Source organism: Tiliqua scincoides, chromosome 9 (genome assembly GCF_035046505.1).
Source record: "Tiliqua scincoides isolate rTilSci1 chromosome 9, rTilSci1.hap2, whole genome shotgun sequence".
Taxonomy (NCBI): Eukaryota; Metazoa; Chordata; class Lepidosauria; order Squamata; family Scincidae; genus Tiliqua; species Tiliqua scincoides.
The window spans coordinates 11,751,920-11,773,866 of record NC_089829.1 but is presented as its reverse complement, the minus strand read 5'-3'; the positions used below and the strand labels follow the sequence as shown (position 1 = coordinate 11,773,866).

Genomic DNA, 21,947 nt, shown 5'->3' with positions numbered 1-21,947 from the left:
GCTTGGATGTGAATGTTGCTTTTTAATTATATTAGTTCAGGTTTTCTTCAAAATGTGTCCTGTTGGAAGCTACCCTGAGGCTCTGGAAAAAAGGGCAGGTTAGGAGACACAGTTCAATGGTAGAACCATACTTACTTTATTTGTAAATGGTGCCAGATTCAGACTCTATGAAAAAGAAAAATTCCCATCTGAGAATCTGGACCTGGTGCCAGTCAGTGTTGACAGTGGGTTGGACCAGTAGTTCCCTAATGTTTTAGCACCGGGACTCACTTTTTAAAATGGCACTCTATCGCAGCTATTTTCAACCTTTCTCATTCCATGGTACAATGTCAAGCAGTTAAAATTGTCAAGGCACTCTATCAGTTTTTTGACAATTGACAAGGCATACCACACTGCTGACAAGGGGGCTCACATCCCCCAATGGCTCTACTAATAAATGATCCTCCTCCAAACTTGGCACACCTGTGGACCATTCTTGACACACCAATGTGCCATGTCATAGCAGTTGAAAACAGTTGCTCTATAAGGACCTACCTAGCTTTGAGACTTAAAAAAAATTTCACCTTACCAGCTGCTCAAGCCTGTTTTCATTATTTTTACTATAGCAGAGACGACACTTTCTAGTAGAGCAGGGGTGTCAAACTCGTTTCCTACAGCAGGTCAAATAGCATTCATATCTGCTGAGGGCCTGAAGTGATGTCAAAGCAGGGAGTGATGTCATTAAGCCAGTCATGACAAGTACTTTTTTCTCACTTAGGAATTTAGCAGCCTATGACAGAAAATACACAAACCTTGATCATATTTTCAAGATATGGGAGAGCCTATCATGTGGGCAGCCCTTTCAGCACAGCACAGCTCCGCAATTGAGAGCATATGGTGGAGCTGGGAGAGCCTGAGGGCTAGATAAAGAGCTTCTGGGGGTTGCATTCAGCCCGCAGGCCTTATGTTTGACATCTTTGTTCTAGAACAGTTGTTGAGCCGCATGTTCATTGGATCGGGACCATTCTGGGGGTGGTGTGTTCCTCTCAGGCTGCCCTTCAAAGTGAATGGAGGCATGGTTGCCTACTCACATGTGCATATAGCTTAGTTTTACTTTCCCATGGGCTCTCTGCATTTTCCTAGTCGGCTCTCATTGTCTGCTTCAGTTTCACCACCCACCAATAATCAAGTCAGGACCCAGGGATTGGGAAACACTGAGTTAGACAGATAGAGGGCCTGATTCAGAATGCAGCAGCTTCCTACATCGGTACAGTTGATGAATAAAATAAAATCTCTTTACCTCCGAATCCCTAAACACAAAGTGGTTCAGATAAACAGCCTATTTTTAATTCTGATGCATGTTAAAAAATTAAAATATTAAATTACATTTCTTAAAAATTCTCTTGTATTTGTGAAAACCTTCAAAAAATTCAAAGTAAACCTTTTTTTAAAAAAGGATTCCCACGCCCTCCAGCTTCAATAGCTATCCCTGAATTCATTTTGAAGAGTTATGATGTAAAGTAGAACTGTTTAATATTAAAGTATTTATTTAACATTTACTTTTATTAAATAAAAAAATACTCTTTAAACATTAAATGTGTTTCATTTGCATGATATGCATATGAACAGATTTGAAGCACATGATCAGATTTTTGAACTTTTTGAAAGTCTGAATCAGAGGCTTGAAATATATGGAGACTAGACCCAAATTTTTAATAATTTGACTCCCGGCCAAGGGATCAATATAAAATGCTTTGCTGGCCTTTCTGAAAACCCTATTCAGTTCAGCACCCCTTTAGGTACACAATGCCTGGGTTTGTTAAATTATCTAATTTAGTAGTTTATCTTATTTCTCACCACCCTCTTTTTAATTGCAAAGAAAACAACAAAAATAAATTGCAAATATAAAGCCTTCCCTTGCACTCTCAGCAACATGGATAACACCTTCAAAATAGACAAAGGTCATTAGACCAGAAAGGCACAGAATGAGGTTTTTCTTCTGCTGAAAGGCTTCCACTGATGGGATCAGGCAAACTTATTACTTCACTGGCTTGCCTGCAACACAGCCAAGAGGTTACAGATTGCTTTATGAATCCTCACTCATCTCTGAATCCAGAATATGTGTCCTACCACTTCTGCCTTGCTGAATAATAATTGTGATGGCAGTTTAGTACCTTAGGCAATTCATTAGTGACTTCACAGTTGCTAACCAACCCCCCCCCCCCCAACAAAACCATAAAGATTATAGTTGGCACAGATGCCTAGGGGAAAGAGCTGAAGGTATTGATCAGCCACAGTTCTAAACTTCAATGTTTAAATTTTGAGCAAGCTCCTAAGAAACTAAAATAGAAGACAGTGGCATTTCTTTATGCAAAAGAGGAACCCCTGCTGACCTGATTAATTCAGGGTGGGTTTGAGGTGAGCCAGGGTAAGGTCTTTTAACCTGCAACGACTTTGTTGAGAAATGGAAGATTTTTGGGCAGCTCTTAAAAAAAAAAAAGCACAAGGCAAACAGAAATGATGAACCTGAACATTTAACTTCTTCTTTGCTGCTTTATTGGCAGTTTTAGTATCACTTGCTGTTTGCTATCACACTTCCAAATTCTTCTGTGTGACCAATGAGGATTAGGAACTTAAGTCAAGATGCAAGGAGGTACAGTACCTTTTGTAGGAAGCAAGAACCAGGTCATATCTCACTGGACATCAGACTCTTTCTTCTCTGAGCAGCAGCCCACCATCTCCCACACCTCCAAGCCACTTGGCAACCTGCTTTTGTACTATGCAGCTTGGGGGTGGTGCTTGTTGCTAAGGAACACAAGCCCTCAGGTCCCCTGGATGCAGGTTAACTTGCTCTGCAATGTCTGAGATCTTGGTTTCACTCTGAGCCAATGGAATCCACAGGCCTGGTCCATGCACTGCTTAGTTACTACTCTTATACGGCTCCATTCTAAGGGAATGCACCTGACACATCAACTTGCTTCAGTTGTGCATGCCAAAGGGTGTAGCTGTTGCACTGCCATGGCCATGTTCCATGTGACTCCTGCTTCAGAAATCACTGAAGTGCTGCAGAATGGAGCCAGGGATAGGAGAAAGCATCACTCAGGGACAAGCACAAGCCAAGGCTTCCGATTCTCAAAAGGCCATAGCAATACAGTGGATGCCACACATGAGGCTCTATGTCGCACAAGAGAGAGGCCAAAAAGGGCCTGTTGCTTCAAGATTACATTATGGAGCCCTGCACAACCTTAGACTGTGAGGAGACAACTACTAAGCAGTGATTGGGATGCAGACAGAAAAGTCTCCCCCTCGCCTCCAACCCCTGTGTCAACAGGTCTCTCCTCTTCTGCACTTGGGTGCACTTGATTCCTGACTTAGTCCTGGAAATAAGCCACTTGATTGCAGAGGGGGAGATCTGTCTACAATCTTAGCACATTCCTGTTCACAACGCAGAGGAGAGGGTTAGACTCCTGTGCCTGCATCTTGGATGACTGGTTGACATTTCTGTGAGGAGGACCATCAGGGGGCAGATGGAGCAAAAGTACGGGTGCTTGCTCCTTCCTGGATTCAAAAAGCAGAGAACACATCTGATGAGGAAGGGAGGAGGAGAGAGGCTGGGGTCTCTAGCCCTTCACTCTCCTCTCCTTCATACTTCCACACCCATTGTTCTTCTCTTCCTTTTCAAATCCAGTGAGCAAAGAAAAAGCTGCTGCAGGGACTCTGTGACTGCTGGTGCATAAATGGGGTTGCATTTGATGCTCCCCACCTCAAGTGCCAGAAGATTTCAGGCTGCCCCTGGGAGTCAGTGGCCCTTGATGGTTCTTGTCCCTCGTCAAACAGCTCCTGGCTCTGTTAAACGTCAGCTGCCAAACAGGGACACACACGATTACACAGTTTTTGCCCATGCAGATCCAAAATATACGACATACGAATATATACAACTCAGCACCTTGATTCAAGAGAGATCATTGTGGATCTCAGGCTTGGAAAAGGTTACCAAGCAGTCTCTGAATCATCCCCAGAGCCACAAAATGCACTCATTTAACATTCAGCCAAACCCTTCTTCAAGGCAGGAAATTTGGATATCTCTGTACAAAAGGAGGAAATGGAAAATGAGGTGACCATTTACAAATTCTGCAGGGCACCCCCCAAAAAGAAAACCGATGATGCTCAGTGAATGACAGTCACGAGAGAGGAGACTGTGGCAAGGTCCGTTTTTGATGGGTAAAGGACTTTCAAATTCCCATCCATGTCCACGACCCGAACCTGTTCCAGCAACAGAGGAGGGTTCTCGGAAACACCTTCTGGGCCCGTGTTTTCGTGTTGGAGAATGTCATTTGGTTCATTATCGGAACCTGGCTCCCCATCTTTGTTCTCCATGGTGAACTTCTTCAGCTCTGCCATTTTCTGGGATAAACAAAGATTATGTCGTATAAGAGCTTATTCTACATGAGAACTGGCTGTGCTTCCCCAAGCAAATGACCTGATGTTTCCGACAACAGTCAGGGAACCAGAAACACCTGGGTAGCCACACCCAGCAGTATCAAGGGAGGACCGGCAGTAGCTGTGAAAACAGAAGTGTGTATATGTGTGTGGGAGGGGAAGGGGAAGGGAGAGGAAAATCTGAGGAAACACCTGCAATGGAGATGCAAAACATCTGGAAAAGTTGACTGTGAAACTTTGGAGGAAGACATCACTCAAAACTGCAAAGGACTCAGAATGTAGCTGTCAGGTGCGCAGTGATTTGGGAATATCACACCCATCTTGTACCAGTCATGCTGGCTTCCAAATCTGCTGCTGGACCACACTGTCTTTAGGACTGCCTGCACCCAAATGACCATCCCTAGGCCTCGATGCCACCCTCCTCTGGATCTGTTCTTTGGTCCACCACCTCATGCAGCTGTGATTGGCTGGATCAGGGACGGGGCTGCCTCTACTGTGGAACTCCTCGCCAGGAGGGTCAAGCCTCCAACACTTTGGCGCCCCAGGCTTTGCCATGGAGAGTGGAGCACACTGGGAGCAGGAAAGGCAGTGGCAGAAGCTACCCTTGCACTTGGACACATGCTTCCCCTCCTTTTCCCCTCTCCAACACCTCAGTGAGGCAGGGCCTTGGGTCACAACTGCAAACAGAGGGGCAAACAGGAAGGGTCAGCAGCTTTAGTTACGTTCTTACTAGAATGAGGGTGTCCATCACGTCCTTACAGATCTGAAGGCTGGTGGCACTTGTGACTTCCAGGAGGATATCTGAGGTCGTTCTCCCAAGCTTTGGAAAGAAAGGAAAAACCAGATTGCACTGAGCTACAAAGGACTGCATTATAGAGTCCTGTTTTGATCCATCTGATAATGGAAGTTAGCCTTCCCACTTCTGCACAGGGTGCGAATGGTTTAGCAACTCACTGGTTACCTCACAGGCTTCCTCTGTCATAAGTTACCTTCTGCAGAACATGAGGTCATACAAACTCAGCTTAGAAAATCTGACCTTTGCAGGAATAAAACTCACCTTTCCCCCAATAGCCTTTTAATTCAAAGTTATTCAAACAAAGGCTTCAGGTAGTTTAAGGGGTAAAGAAGGTTACTCCACCTTCAATGAGCTGCAGTGCCCATGACGAAGCCATCACAGGACATCACTTCCAGGTTTTAAGTCTCTACCCTCCTTCACACCAGAATGGAAAACACAAACTCTGCTGGGTGGGGAGGGGGTGCGAGTGCCAAGAGGGACCTTTGAAATGGAGGTTTTCTTATATTTAGCAGGGGACCAGTCAATTGTTCCCATTTGTCTCAGCAGACCTTTCTTTTCCACAGCTGTTCGCTAGCATCTCCCTTGTGTTTCTTTTCTGTGTTCTACAAGCAACTCCCCTTGTGGTTTTGGGGTATTCCCCCTGCCCCACAGATCCTCAGCACTGAGCCTTGGCAACAGCTTTTGGAAAGGTTCACAGAGCTTCAGTAGGGAAAAGGGGCTGTACTGGGGTGCTACACAGTGCAGGTGGTACACTGTTTCTAACACGAAAAACACACATCCCTGCTGCCTTGGAGTTAAGAGTATCCATTACCTTTGTCTTCTCACTGTTTGTGATTGGTGGGAAAGAAATGATGGTGCCCTCAGAGTCCATCAGGCAGGGGTAATTCTCCTTCCCATCCAGTAACTGAAGGTACCTGAATCAGGAGAAAATAAGAAAGTGGAAATTAGCAGAACAACAAAACATACACAAAACCTGCATGTTGCAAAAGCAGATGAGATCTAGGAAGAAGGTTTTAAAATCTGAGCTGCCCCGAACCAGATCAACCAACCCAACCCCACACCCTCATATTCCGAAAAAATGTGCAAGCACAAATTGGAAACCTGCTTGATGCAATGGCCTTCAGCTAACACAACATTCCTATTTTTGTGTACTTACTGGAGACAATTGCAATATGAAATACCTTTTTGAACACGTATTCCTAGGGATGATGAAAACTTAATATTCTCTGGGATATTTATATGCTGACTTTCAAAATTTTAGACCAGACAAAAAAAAAAACACAAATATTTCTTCACCTAGTGAATAATTAATCTGTGGAACTCCTTTCCACAGGATGTGGTGATGGCTTGAAAAGGGGATTGGACAGATCCACCACAAATCATGATGACTGTATGCAACCTCTTGATTTTAGAAGTAGCCTCACTCTGAATGCCAAATGCCAGGGAGTAGCAACAGGATATAAAAAAGACGTGTCAAAAGTGAGTTGCACAGCAGCAGGAATGAGAAGGGGACCCACAGGCACTAGGGTGACAATGGGGGATACTATGCTCGGATTAACAGGGACAGTTGCTTCTCCCCTCCCCAGGCAAGGATATCTTGTGTGCTCCCCCTGAGGCATCTGGTGGGCCACTGTGAGATACAGAAAGCTGGACTAGACGGGCCTTTGGCTTGATACTGCAGGGCTCTTCTGATGTTCTTAAAAATACCATCTCTCTAAACCAGTGGTTTTAGCACTCAAACTTTTAGCACTGGGACCCACTTTTTAGAATAAGAATCTGTCAGGACCCACTTCCTGGAAGTGGAGAGCAATCACTTCACTTTCCCTTTAAGCTGCGGGGAGCCTGCAGACACTCACGCAGGGCTCCCTGCACTCCCGACAGGCTGCTGCAGGGACTGGTGAGTGTGTTCCAGTCCCTGCAGCCCCGTTAGAGATGCGATCCTGGGGACTGCGTTGCTGCCTTCCCTCCACCCCCACAAGAACTTACTCCCTGAGAGTTTGAAAACCGCTGCTCTAAACGATACCCCTTTTGCCCATGTAGCAGTGTTAAGTTTTGCCAAACCATGTCAAGGCAAAGCAAAGTTGGACTTAATGATGGATCAAAGGAATCTGAAACTCTTGGTATTTGTTTCTTTCATTATAGCTTCATTTGTCTATGTATATGTATAACTGAAATGTATAACTTTCATTTGTGGGTATCAAGGCTTCCATTAGAGTCAGTGGATGTGCCCCGAAGCAGGAGGGCTCCTGCCTCACAGCTCTGCACCCTCTGCCCGCAAACCATGGTCTTTTGAGGGCACAGCCACCTCTTGCCTACTGGTGTATCACTACTCCAGCCGTCTCCATTTCCAGTAGGGTTGGGCCAGTGCTACACCCTCAGTATGACAAAACATCAGAAGAGCCCTGCTGCATCAGGACAAGAGCTCCTTGAGTCCAGCTTTCAGAATCTCACTGTGATCCACCAGATACCTCAGACTACAAATCCCTGTGTCCTGCTGCCACTCAGAGATAGGTCACCTCTCAAACCCAGAGGGGGCATACAGTCATCAAGGCTTTACTCTTTCCTCCATACATCTGGCCGCTACCCTTTTAAAGACATTTAGGACAGGCGCCTTCACCACATCCTGAAGCAAGGAGTTCCACAGATTAAGTATAAATTCATGGGAGGTTTCCTGCTCCCCCATGAGCCTCCCAGGCATCCTCTGCAAGCTTCCCAAGTCCCATGATATGCTCAAAGGCTTAACACTGACTTGTGCAGCCCAGAAATGTTCTGCCTCTTCTTTTGCTTTCTCAGATCCTCAGCTTCAGACTGCAGCTGGCGGAGAAGGTCCTTGGCCTTGACTTCCTTCCGGCCCAAGGGTATGATCTGCAAGAAGAGTCCAAAGCATCCCGGAATTAACGGTCATGCACATCAGCACCAGTTTCTAGAAAAGCCTTGGAGCAGCATTTGTGTTTATTGCAATGAGCTGCTGAAATCCTGTGGTGCAGGTCAGTCTGAAAGCAATTCTGAATTTTGGTATATTATACCATGGTTTCCTAGTGCTTATCCCCCTTAGGACAGCTACTAATTGTGGTGCTCCATCAGAACTGAGAAAAGCAGAATACTTGAATTTAGGGACATATTGGTGCACAGAATGCAAATTAGGCCTCTTCAGTGAAACAAGAAATACTGACTCATTTCAGATGCTAACCATAGTTTGAACTTCCCAACGCGCAAGGAAACCGTGGTTTTGTGTTGACTGCTGATTTGCCTTCCCCACCTGTTGAGGATTCCCATGTCTACAGAGCAGAATGTCTGGAAATGGAGCAATGGCCATCACTATGGTCAGTGCAGACACTGTACAAACTGCAGTTAGAGCAAACTGTGGTTTTCAAGTCTTCTTCAAACCATGGCTTCAGGCTCTGGTTTTCCAGCCAACTGCAAACCACAGCTGGTCTGTTTGGACAGAAAATAAAAATAGTCCTTAAGCTTTCTTCACCACAGAGTATGGGGTGATGCTTTTTACTGAGATCTTGTGAAGTTTGGCGAGGTGTGCAAGTTAGCAAATCTACTAACAACACAGCAAGATGAAAGTAATTTAAAATATTTTGTAATAAAATGGGAGAAGCTAAGTAGAATTTTAAAAATTATACAGTAACAAAACGGATGGAAATTATCACACTGCCATGCAGGGATGGAGCCAGAGATTGGGCCCTTCCCATTAGACTGCCAACCTGGCTAAGCCAACTCCTGAACCATCAGTCCTGGTAGCAACAGCAGAGCCCAGTCTGCCTTCAAGGAGCAGGTGGGGACCCAGTGCTGGGCCCCAACCCCGTGACACTCAACTGCTTCTATGACACCCAGCCATCACCTATGCTCTGTAACTGTGGAGATTAAGCAATAATAGTATTAGAGATGCTTAGATTGATCTGGATAAGGGAAAGAAAAATGGATGGAAAGAAAATTGTAAGAAGGGGGCAGGCAGCAGGTCTGCTTTCTAAATGCAGCTCCCCCAAACTGAATACAGCCTTGGGCTCCTGAGATGGTAATCTCTCCCCTCCTCAACCTCAGAGCCATGTTGCCAGCTTCCTCCTTGCTCCACCTCAATGCCCTCTCTCAATTTTTAAAAGGTAGTGCCTACAATTGCTGAGAACAGTATTCTCCCTGCAGCCTGATCTAGCAGGGCTGTTCTTGTGTCTTTAAATTCAAATCCCAAATATGCAAGACCCAAAGGAAAGAGGCTTCACTAGGAGCGCAATGTCTGTTAATGGCACACCCCACCTTCAAATTGTCTGGTGGACGGACGTCATACAAAAGAGGTCCTTTGACCAGGCGTAGGTCGTGGGTGGCAATGGTGGCTGCTGTGCGCTTCTCACAGATGTCCTCATGGAGCTTGGTCTGAAATTCAAATAGAACCATTCAAAGTGAGCTCAGTCTGAGACCAAAAGCAAGAATCCTCTTCAAAGGAGCGAGTGTGTCCTCCTGTAACAATATGACCTTTTCCCCTTGCAATGTCAACTGTCCAATGAAAGAGCTGGCAGAGAATGATGAGCTGTCCATATAAAGTAGCTCAATGCTTGAAAGTTCAATTTTTTGCCTCATTTCCCTGCTCAAGTGCATCTCACCTATTTTACTGCAAACTCTTCATATCTTGTTCACATGTAACAAGCCTAAGGCACAACCAACTGAATGCATCACACTTGACTCTTTCCATCTAGCAGAGACAGGACACAGAGGTTCCCCTTCAATGGTACATACTGGCACAAGCCACTATGGTGACTCAGCACATGAACTTTCCAAAATCACACATTCTTCCCCCCACCCGTAGTCTGCTGCCTCCTCTCCCTCATGCCTCTTTTTATATGGTGAGTCCTTCTGGGATAGGAATCTTCTCACTGCCTTTGCTTCATTTTGAGATGATCAAAACAAAAGGCATAACTGTTTATTTATAACCATTCCAAATAAATAAAAGCTGACCCAAACATAAGGTGTAACTGTTTATGTATAACTATTCCAAATAAATAAACATTCCCTTACTTTGAGGAGGCCTCTGTGAGTGACACTCAAGTGCTCTCCAGCCAACTGCTTTCCAGCACTGACATCAGGGCAATGTAGCTCTGAGGTAAGGGAACAAACATTCCCTCACTTTGAGGAGGTCTCTGTGAGCGACACCCAACCGCAGGATGCAGCACATGCCCCATTGGCACAGCTATGCCAGTGCTGGAAAGCACCGACATAAGGGGTTAGGATTGTGCCCTCAGTCTACAAACCTGGGTGAAGTGATAAGCACCTTGTTCAAATAAGGATGCACAAGCAGGATGGAAAAATTGACACTTTGTGATGGATTTAAGAACAGATTATTATTTACATTCAAGCCACTGATGAAAATCTTAAGGATGGAAATATGTTTGGATGATAGTTGATCTCTATTCTTTTGAATTTTTAAAAACGTTACTTAAACAACCCCGCTCCCCCACATTCAAAACATACACAACTGTTAGAACACACACAACGAAAAAAACCTGAAGATAAAATAGCTGCCATTTTGTCCATAACCACTTCTAATGCACCTAAATTTTTGTGCCAGAGCAAAAAGCATAATCAAAAGATGCGTATAATAAAGTCACAATGTGCCTAGCTGGATTATTTCATACTTGTACACTGGAACAGCTTACGTTTGGCACAATCTATATGACTGCCACTGCATTCAGTTTCCCTTTCCTGGGCTTGGCAATGGTTGATCTGATGTCCATCTCCCCTCCCCTGTACCTCTTTGCCACCACTTAGATTCTGAACCCCTTTTTGGGTTGGGAATGCTAATGCCTTCTAACTATTTGGCTAAAAGAACTTCTTGGTGAAAAGTGGCATGAAAATCTTTTACGCAACCAGCTGGGCCCAGGTCAAAGCAGAACTGCATTTCAAGGCTTACCTGAGCAGAAAGAAACCTTTTCAGAGCATTGCCTGATTTGAAGCTCATGCCTTTCACGACACAGCAAACAATATAAGGGCGGACTTCTTTGACACCTGGGCTGGCTTTCACGACCAATGGTGTGGGATTTTCAGAAACGTGGAGTACTTTCACCAGCAGTCTCTGGGTCTCGTCCACCTCCTCCTCATCTGCATCACTGCCAGCTCTCTTCTTCTGCTTTTCCCTCTTTTTCTTCCGAGCGTCCTCTCGCTCATTACCGTCCGGCTTTCCTTTCCCTTTTCCCCCGCCTCGGCCCCCGACGCGCAAATACTCCAAGATGGATTTGGTTTGGCAGCTGTTCACCATCTTCTCGAGTCGTTTGTCCTTCAGGGCGTTCCCTTTTAAATTGACATCTTTCAGCTTTGGACAGTCTGCCAGCTCCACGGGGATTTCGGAGAGTTTGTTGTTGGAGACATCCAAAGTCTAGGTAAAAAGAACAAAACAGGAAAGTACTTAATTTTGTGACTTAAAAAAAAACTAAAAGTTTTGTCAACAAAATGACAAAATGTGTTGCCATTTTCTGCCCTTCTATTGCAACAACCAGAAACCAGATTTTTTTTAATACACACAGAGTGGATTTGAGGTCCTGCCTTACCAAGGGCCCAATGCTATCCAATTTTCCAGTACTGGTGCAGCTGTGCCAGTGGGGTGTGTGCAGCATCTTGTGGTGGAGGCACAGCCACTAGGGGTCTTCCCAAGGTATGGGAACATGTGTCCCCTTACCATGGGGCTGCATTGTGGCTACATCAGAGCAGGAAAGTCGGATAGGATTAGTCCCTAAGGCTGCAATCCTGTCCATAACAGTTCTCTTAGTCCTCTTTTAGACAACCCCTTATTTTGACAATATCACTATCTTGGCTTTGACAAATGCCTACAAGGCTTCAGGGCTGAACTGTCTGTAGACCCACTTGGCTGCTTCCCTCCCCCCTCCTATTTCAAATGTTTGCTGTCTGGTCAACCCCTTGTTTACATGCCCCTGAAAGTGCAAGTGGATTCCTTCATGTCAGTGTCTCAAACTGTGGGTTGGGACCCACTAAGTGGGTCGCAAGACTATTTCAGGTGGGTCCCCACCCATTTCAATATTTTATTTCTAGTACATTAGACTTGATGCTTCCATTGTATGTGACCCCATTTGGGGAAATGCTACAAACCTGTACTTTTAACAAGCTACTATGTATATTCTTTTAACAATGGTAAGCAAACAGGACTTACTCCTGGGTAAGTGTGGGTAGGATTGCAGCTTAGGATTGTTAAAAATGCTTAATGACATCACTCGTGCTCATGACATCGCTTCCGGTGGGTCCTGACAGATTCTCATTCTAAAAAGTGGGTCCTGGTGCTAAATGGGTGAGAATCACTGCTCTATGTTGATAGCAAGATGTAAGACTACTGCATTAAAATGGAGAGGTGCTCTGGGACACATGAAGGGGGGGAAATAGAGACAGATATGTAAGATCTCTCTGCTATTTCTCAAGAAGCAAGCCAGGAATGCAGTTAAAGCCCCCTCCTCACATTTTCTGGACTTCCTAGTAGGGGGTGGTGGTGGTTTATCTTCAGAACAGTTGGATGCCCAGATGTGAAGGTTACACAATGAACCACAGGCACACACGAGCTCCCCACACCTGTGACAGGCACAGTCTTTGGTGGCTCCCCCTTCTACTTCCTGGACAGGGAGCAGGGGTGTGCGGTGGGTGGGGAGGCAGGTGAGGCAGAGCCTCCCCACTGGGGGCCTTCATAAAGCGCTGCCGAACAGGCCTTGCTGAGGGAGAATCAGCATGGCTTCTGTAAGGGTAAGTCTTGCCTCACGAACCTTATAGAATGCTTTGAAAAGGTTAACAGGCATGTGGATGCGGGAGAACCCATAGACATTATATATCTGGACTTTCAGAAGGCGTTTGACATGGTCCTTCACCAAAGGCTACTAAAAAAACTCCACAGTCAGAGAATTAGAGGACAGGTCCTCTCATGGATTGAGAACTGGTTGGAGGCCAGGAAGCAGAGAGTGGGTGTCAATGGGCAATTTTCACAATGGAGAGAAGTGAAAAGCGGTGTGCCCCAAAGATCTGTCCTGGGACCGGTGCTTTTCAACCTCTTCATAAATGACCTGGAGACAGGGCTGAGTAGTGAGGTGGCTAAGTTTGCATATGACACCAAACTTTTCTGAGTGGTAAAGACCAGAAGTGATTGTGAGGAGCTCCAGAAGGATCTCTCCAGACTGGCAGAATGGGCAACAAAATGGCAGATGCGCTTCAATGTCAGTAAGTGTAAGGTCATGCATATTGGGGCAAAAAATCAAAACTTTAGATATAGGCTGATGGGTTCTGAGCTGCCTGTGACAGATCAGAAGAGAGATCTTGGGGTGGTGGTGGACAGGTCGATGAAAGTGTCAACTCAATGTGCAGCGGCAGTAAAGAAAGTCAATTCTATGCTTGGGATCATTAGAAAAGGTATTGAGAACAAAACGGCTAATATTATACTGCCATTATACAAATCAATGGTAAGGCCACACCTGGAGTATTGTGTCCAGTTCTGGTTGCCGCATCTCAAAAAAGACATAGTGGAAATGGAAAAGGTGCAAAAGAGAGCGATTAAGATGATTACTGGGCTGGAGCACCTTCCTTATGAGGAAAGGCTACGGCGTTTGGGCCTCTTCAGCCTAGAAAATAGGCACCTGAGGGGGGACATGATTGAGACATACAAAATTATGGGCCTACGGTGTTTCTAGGCCTCTTCAGCCTAGAACAGAGGCGTCTAAGGGGGGACATGATTGAGACATACAAAATTATGCAGGGGATGGACAGAGTGGATAGAGAGATGCTCTTTACACTCTCACATAACACCAGAACCAGGGGACATCCACTAAAATTGAGTGTTGGGAGAGTTAGAACAGACAAAAGAAAATATTTCTTTACTCAGCGTGTGGTTGGTCTGTGGAACTCTTTGCCGCAGGATGTGGTGATGGTGTCTGGCCTGGATGCAACCTCCTGATTTTAGAAATGGGCTATGTCAGAATGGCAATGCAAGGGAGGGCACCAGGATGTCTCTTGTTATCTGGTGTGCTCCCTGGGGCATTTGGTGGGCCGCTATGAGATACAGGAAACAGGTCTAGATGGGCCTATGGCCTGATCCAGTGGGGCTGTTCTTATGTTCTTATGGGAGGCACCCAAGCACCCACCACCCACACGTGCTGCGTGTGGGTGCTTGGGTGCCTCCCACGGCGGCGGCATTTTGCCTCATCTACCTCCCCACCCACTGCACACCCCTGCCAGGTAGGCTCCTCTCACCTTGAGGCCGGCCAGGAGGGCGATCTGCGGGCCCAGCTCCTGCAGCTCATTGCCGGCGGCCTCGAGGGTGCCCAGCAGGGCGAGGGGCGGCGGCGGCGCGCGGCGTGGCGCCTGGCCAGCAGGCGGGGCAGCGGGTAGGAGGCCCCCGGGCAGGGTGCGCAGGCGGTTGCCGCCCAGGAGTAGCTCCTGCAGGGCGGGGGCGGAGAGGGCCAGGCCGGGCCCCAGGGCGGACAGGCGGTTGCGGCGCAGGTTGAGGACGCGCAGCTCGGGCAGGGCCGGGGCCGCCCCGCCCGCCTCGCCCTCGTCGCCGCCCAGCGGGAAGGGCAGCTCCTCGAGGCCGTTGCCGGAGAGATCGAGGACGCGCAGCGAGGCGGGCAGCAGGCGGCCGGCGCAGGCCAGGCCGGCGGGGCCGAGCGCGCAGTCGGGCAGCGCCAGCGTCTGCAGGCCGCTCAGCAGGCCCAGCACCGGGCCCGGTTCGCGCAGCGCCCGGCAGCCGCCGCCCCGCACCTCCAGCGAGCGCAGCGCCGCGCCCAGCCCGCCCAGCGCTGCCGGCAGCCGACCACCCGCCGACCGCACGCGCCGCTCCAGCGCCTCGCCCGCCTCCAGGCTCAGCTCCCGCCGCGGCCCGCCGCCCGCCAGCTCCGGCCACTCGCCCTCCACGGCCGCCTCCGCCTGCGGCGCCGCCATCTTCCCGGCCCGTTTCCTTCCCGCCAGCTTCCGCTTCCGCGGGCGCTGTCAGAGCGCGCTTCCGCTTCCGGGGACGCGCTTCCGGTGTGGGCGCCCGGAAGGAGCGCTGCGAGAAGGAAGGAGAGCCACGCCCACCAGGTAAGAAGGCCACGCCCACCAGGCAGCGTGAAAGCATCTGCATCCCAGCTGTGCCCTGATAGGTGGACGCCCCGCCCCTGGTTGTCAGATTTAACCCACTGCTGCCCGGCACACATTTAGTGCCCAATCCTGTGCGCGTCTACTCAGAAGTAAGTCCCATTGCAGTCAATGGGGCTTACTCCCAGGAAAGTGTGGACAGGATGGAGCTGTTAATCTACAGAAGCATTTCATTGTAGGCATTATAATTAATATACATTATTGCATATATAATATATCATAATATATGATAGACAGTAGATATTATTTAAATATGATGTAATTAACTATTATTAATAGATAATTAATAGATATTATTATATAGATAATATATATTATCTATACAATTATATATATATAATTATATAAAATCTATATCTATATAATATATATCTATCAAATATATAATTATATCAATATACTAACAATCATAATTATTACATAATTATAATTATTAATTAATAGATATTTTATTATCTAGTTATGTTATAATTAATGTAATAATAGGGCAGGGCAAGGTGGGCTGGGGAGGCCTGCAAGCTCCCAAGGATAATTATAATAATGATTATAATAGTGTATTGTTTTATAATTTTATTATTATATAATATTGTATAATTTAATACATAGCATATATCCTGTTGTATATATTATGATCAATATTACAATGCGCGCACACACACATTAAATACAGTGTGTGTTACTTATTTGCAGCCCAATCCTATGCTTGTCAACTCGGAAGTAAGTGTCATTAGAGTCAATGGGGCTTACTCCCAGGTAAGTGTAGACAGGATGGCAGCCTTACAGCCCCATTCTATGCCTGTCTACTCAGAAGTAAGTCCCATGATAGTCAGTGAGGCTTACCCCCAGGTAAGTGTGGATACGACTGCAGCCCTAGAGCCCAAGGCTATGCCCGTCTACTCCGAAGTCAGTCCCATTAGAGTCAATGGGGCTTACTCCCAGAAAAGTGTGGAAAGGATTGGGCTGTTAAGTTTCTACTCAACTCTACATATACAACAGGGATCCAACATGTACACCTGTGTGCTGGGCAGAAATGGGTTAAAGAATTTTTACCTCACCTTTCTGGTTAAGGGCAATCAAATCAAGCTACAAAATGTAAACATCACAATAACAACACATTTAAAACAATTAAAATGATTAAAGCAATATACATACCGGGATGGTTCAGATACAATTCTAAGGGCCCAATCCTATCCTACCTTCCAGCCCTGGTGCAGTCACAATGCAGCCCCGAGGTAAGGGAACACGTTTCAATGCTTTGAGAAGGCCTCTGTGACTGCCCCACCACCACAGGATGCAGCAGCACTGGAAAATTGGATAGGATTGGGCCCTGAAACATTATATTAGTATTATTTTATTATTACAAATGCTCCTGTGCCACTTTTTCACGCGAAGGGGAACTGAAGCTTGGGAGCGTTGTACAGAACCTGATGACCACAGCTCTCATGTGGGCCCTGTCCTGCGTGACCAGACGTCCTCTTTTTCCAGGACGTGCTCTCTTTTTTAGCCTCATGTCCTGGATAAAGTACTTAAATGTTCTTCTTTTCCCTGTGAGTAGGCAGCACATAGCCTTCTTGCAATTAATAAATTATATGGAATATAGTTTTAAGTTTAATAAGTACTCTAGTGTTTAAATTAACCACAAGAAATCAATATACACGTTTTTAACTTTTTATTTTGGCACATCCAACATTTTTCTTGGATGTCCTATATTTTGGGGTGCCTTGTCCTCTTTGGTAGTCATGACATCTGGTCACCCTGGCCCTATCAGACCCTACCACGCTGCCGAAGCAGGGCAAGGTGAGCTGGGGAGGCCTGCAAGCTCCCAAGGATAAGACAAACCATGGGGTGCTGGCAGGGCCAGCCCAATAGTTCCTGATGCTGGACATGGTGTGCCAAATGCTGCCCCCCCCATGCGATGATGTGTTGGCCTCTGGTCCTCCCACTCTCTAGCTTGGCACTCACCTCCATTATTCTTCTTCCTCTCTGTCCCCTCTTCCTTTTCCAATCCAGGGAGTTGAAGGCGGTACAGTGGAGGTAAGTAGGTGGACTGAGATGGACACCCCCCACTCATCAGCTGCCTGAGGTGATGGTCTCATGAATGAGCCAGCCTTGACTTCTGGCTTTGACTCTTTAGATTGTATACAATGGATAAAACACAATGCAGATGCGAAAATGAGACACTTCACCCAAAGAATCACCATCACTTCTTACTGAAATATATAGTCTTTTATTAAAGTGATACAAACGGAACTCAGTCTAAGGTAAAAAAAAGAGGAGCTGCAAAACACAGTGAAGCCCTCTGTTTCCAGCCCTTTTGTGCACTGACACAATATGGTCAGAACCCTGCAATGGGTCCATTGGAATTGCACTGGTGCCATGTCTTGAAAGTCCAGTCGAAGACATAGTGATGGCGGGGCCTTCTGGCAAGGCTCAGCCTGGAGATTGGCTGACGAGAATTTTGATGGAAGAATCTCGCCAACGGAAGCGAGCACATGTGTGGGTAGTTAAGACTCTTTCCCAGGCACCTGCAGATATACTCCTACCCCTAGAAACTGGCCAATAATTTAAGCCAAAGTTACTACAAAGTGTATGTGGAAGTGACAGAGAGAGGGAAGATTTTTGGAGAATATGGCTTAATCCTTTCATCACCTGCTTTTCCCTCCCTGTCTTTTTGGTTCCAAATGGAAAGGTCTAGCTAGGGTCAGAACAGCCTGAAGAGGGAGAAAAGGATCCTGCGACTGCTCAGGTAGTAGGTAGCACTCTATCTGGGAAAGATCAGGACCACATTACTCCACCCAATGCCTCATTTCAAAAGGTCTGCCCAGCTTCGAATCTGGGGTGAGGCTTCAGGAGCAAGGCTTGGTTTCTGGCAATGGGAAGGAGTCGAGGTGAGAACAGCTTGGCTCCAGAAGCAGAGCCAGAGAGGCCCCACAGCTGTTGAACTAACCCCATTTCAGTGGATGGCGAACGCCTTCCCAAACAGCTCTTTACAGACACTGAGTGTGGCTGGGGAAGAGAAAGGAGGCAATGTCTTGCTTCCCGGGGTGGCTGATGCAAGTGTGTACTCATTTGTGAGTGGCTTGAGAGAATACATTTGTGCATGGATGACAACCTCTGTATATGTGTGTTTTGTATGCCTGCTGACAGAAACTGGGTGCCTGATGTGGAAGATGCATCTTGGAGTGCAACAGAATGGTGAACCTGGGAAACTTGTGCCCCCCCTCCCCCAGCACCAAAACGAGTTCTCCATCCTCAAGTGCTTTGCCAGTCTGCGACTCCTGGTGAAATCTAAGTCAGAAAAGAAGAGCTAAAGCAGCTTTTATGCTGGGATCAACAGAAACATTACCATGTGTATTCAAGGACAGTCTTCCTGGGACAGGCCAAAGGCTCATGTACAGCACAATCCTAGGCATGTCTACTCAGAAGTAAGCCCCATTGTACTTCATGAGGCTTACTCTCAGGTTAGGTTTACACACACTTTCCAGGGAGGAAGCCCCATTAAACATAATGGAACTTACTTCTAAGTAGTCATGCCTAGAATTATGTTATCCAGCAGCCATGTTTGCCATAGGAGCGAGTCAGGTGCTTCCAAGAAGTTCACAAGCCAGCACCTTAAGGGCCTGCTGTCTCCCACTGGATGGGCTCCAGTGCCTATTTTGAGTTAAACTGCCTCTAGCTACGGAAGTTCTGCATAGATTCATACCTAACCGCCTTCATTAGACCAGTCCTCCATGACCTTCTCCATTCCTTTTCGAAAGCCATCTGAACTAGGGGGTACGCATGTTTTTCAGTTGGTCCTGCCTCAATGAATCTTGTCAATGAGCCGGAAACCCCTTTACCTTGAAGGCTTAAACTGAGCAGGCTTAAAGGAGAGGGAGTTATTTAGCACCTATTTTCCTAGCTGAATCTTTAGGGTTTAAAACAGTCACCTGTTCACTCCGAGCTACTGCAACAGTTTGGGATTAGAAATGACAGGTGCAGCTCCCACACAGATCCAAATGTCCTCATAGGACCTATGAAAGCCAACCAGCCTTAAGATTTTGAAACAACTTTAGTTAAAACAAAGAATTATGCTGGAGAAGAAAAGCTGTTAAAACCAATAGGGATACTCCACCTTTAACCTCATTCCTCATTCTAAAAGGAAAACTTAAAAAACAAAAACAAACAAAAACTTTATAGTTGCAATCCTATGCATATTTCCTTGGATATGGGCCCCAATGAACTTAGAGGGACTTTCTTCCATGTAAACCCACAGTACTTCCGAACACCACCACGGGCACCACCACCATCAGGAATGTACTTCTGGTTAACTCAACATCTAACATATAAACTGTTTTTGGGGAGCTGGGCTTTGAAAGGTGGGCTAGCGGGGTATGAGATGATGAACAAAGATAAAGGCTAGCTGACTCCATGCTACTTAGGCAATAGAGGAACCAAAGAGGCTGTCTGAATGCAAAGCAAGGGCTTTATTACCTACAGCTCCCCAAGCCCCCAATTTATTCACAGTCCCTGTGTATTGGAATGCTCTCTTCGGGTAGGATGTGTCACTCATTAACTGGTACATCCACTGTCACATCTGATGGGGGGGGGGAAATTGCAGCCGATTATCTTTTCCCCTGTAAACAGCATCTACCCCATCATAGCTACTGTGGCCCATCACACTGGTCCATCCATGAGGCAGACTGAGGCAGTTGCATCAGGCAGCAGACTGGCAAGGGGTGCCCGCCTCTGTCTGTCCACTGCTCCTCCTCCCCCCAGTCCCTGAATTGGAGATGAGGATGAAAGAGAAGTATGGAGCAGTCCACCACTCTGCTTAGTCCTCTTTTTCCAATACAGGAAGTGGGAGGAGTAGAGGCTGGCACATCACCGGACCTGCCGCTGCTGGGCTACAGCATCCTTGTGGGCAGCGCTGGAACAGCAGAACTACACAGAAAAGAGGCAAGAGGAAAGGCAGGTTCTGGGATTGATTGAGGGCAGCAGAGTGGGAGGCAATGAGACAGAAAGGAGCTCTGCCAGAACAACTGGGCAAAGAAAAACGTGAAATGTGGCTTATGAATGCTCTGTCCTGGTGCACAGAAACTTGCTCTGTCCTGGAAAAAAAAACTATCTTTGAGAACTAGGATAATTCATAGCACGAACCATTGGAACAAGATGGGCAACATTTTAAAATGGCCCTGAAAATGGGTTGTGGCAGGAGCATTCAAATGCTTTGAAACTTTTTCCCAGAGGACTTCAGCCAAGAAGCAGCATCAGGCTCAGCTGAGAACTTTGCCTAGGGGCTTATTTCTCATTTAAGCCATCATCTTTCTTGAGGGAGAGGCAGTATGAGGCTCCCATCACATTAAGGCTACACTCCTAAGCAAAGTTACCTGGGAGTAACTCCTGTTGGATACTGTTACTTCTTTCTATACATGTACCTTGGAGGAAACCCACTGAACTCAAGAGCGTTTACTTCTGAGAACGCATGCATTGGATTGCACTCTAAAATACTTTTTATATCTGAGACTTTTTAAAAAAAATCTCATTTTTCTATTTGTGTGTACACTCATTTTTCCCCCCCAAGCTCTTGTAATTTACTCCAAGAGTTTGGGACAAAAGGAGTTTGATCTTTAAATAAAGTGTAATTAGTTTCAAAGTAGAAAGAAACAGCAGAAGAAAATGCTCAAAGGATGATATTTAAGGTTGATTTTTTGTGGTTGTTGCTATGGTCTTAATGGGGTATGGCTGGGGGAGGTGACGGGATCACTCCTGCACTTCAAAATTTACCACACTGAATGGTGGTCTGGAGAGAGGAGGGTTACAAGTCGTGGCGTACCTTGAAAGCCAGGGACAACTAGCATGGGATGACAGCATCCCACATAAGCACAAAGCCCTGGGACTGTTTTACTAAGTGCTGGGTGCACAGCCATTCTGCCTGGGAGGTCCTGGGAGGTTAGATGCAGCCCCCAAGGCAGGGAGAACTAACCTATCAGAGCCAGACAATCTGAAACAGATGATTGGCAGATACTCAGACCTTTTCACTTGGCCAAGGAGAGAGAATGGTATGTGCAGAGTGGCCTGCTGCAGAAGCGAAGGAAAGAAGGGATTTACGTCATCGCTTTGCATACGTTCTGCCAGTGCTTTTATTCAAGCCTCCTCTTGGAGTGGGGATCTTGCTTCCAATGGATGGGGAGCGCAGCTTTGTGCCCGTTGGCCCGGATCGGTTAAGTGCAGTTCCTGCTGGTCTGCCTGCAAACAAAAGACAAACAATGGTATTTGAGTTTAGATATAGACTCAGCCGCCCCATGGTACGGGATGTGCCTGCTCAGACGCGGACATAAAATGTCTTTTAATACAAGGGGTTGGGTGGATCTCTCACGTTCCCCCAGGCAAGGGTGGAATCTATTGTTGTGCCCTCCCCCAAATGGGCTTCCTGAGACTCTTAACCTTCAGTTTGTACAGAAAGTTCATTTTTCTGGAGAGATGTTGGACGCTGCCAGTCATTGTCTAGACAACAGTGAGCTAGATGGACTGGAGGCCTGTCTCAGCAGAAGACCACATCTGGCCTATGTATTCTACTCTGGGGAAAAACCACATTCGCTTTGCCAAGAAAAAGGCAAATTCTGCAACCTGTACACAG

At 46.6% G+C, this 21,947-nt stretch overlaps 2 protein-coding genes across 2 annotated transcripts in view; both read right to left on the bottom strand.

Moving 5' to 3' along the window:
* Positions 1-2,518: 2,518 nt before the first annotated feature.
* Positions 2,519-15,149, bottom strand: LRRC47 (leucine rich repeat containing 47). The gene is made up of 7 exons (XM_066637809.1): positions 14,447-15,149; positions 11,124-11,585; positions 9,476-9,592; positions 7,965-8,080; positions 6,027-6,129; positions 5,150-5,239; positions 2,519-4,383 (listed from the first exon to the last, which is right to left on the bottom strand). The coding sequence occupies exons 1-7, from the start codon at positions 15,131-15,133 to the stop codon at positions 4,147-4,149; spliced, it is 1,812 nt and encodes a 603-aa protein (XP_066493906.1). The 5' UTR covers positions 15,134-15,149; the 3' UTR covers positions 2,519-4,146.
* Positions 15,150-17,577: 2,428 nt separating this feature from the next.
* Positions 17,578-21,947, bottom strand: part of CEP104 (centrosomal protein 104) — a 30,362-nt gene continuing 25,992 nt past the window's right edge. Inside the window, exon 22 of the mRNA XM_066637746.1 lies at positions 17,578-21,556. Coding sequence (XP_066493843.1) covers positions 21,420-21,556 — 137 coding nt within the window. The 3' untranslated portion in view covers positions 17,578-21,419. The remainder of the gene's footprint in view (positions 21,557-21,947) is intronic.

Bases quoted from the DNA above. Each gene is read 5' to 3' on its own strand.
- LRRC47 (XM_066637809.1), bottom strand. From the start codon at position 15,133: ATGGCGGCGCCGCAGGCGGAGGCGGCCGTGGAGGGCGAGTGGCCGGAG. The intron at 8,081-9,475 runs GTGGGGTGTGCC...CTCTTCTTGCAG, and splicing joins GTCCACCAGACAATTTGAAG to ATCATACCCTTGGGCCGGAA. The intron at 6,130-7,964 runs GTCAGTGTTAAG...CTCCTGATTCAG, and splicing joins AACATTTCTGGGCTGCACAA to GTACCTTCAGTTACTGGATG.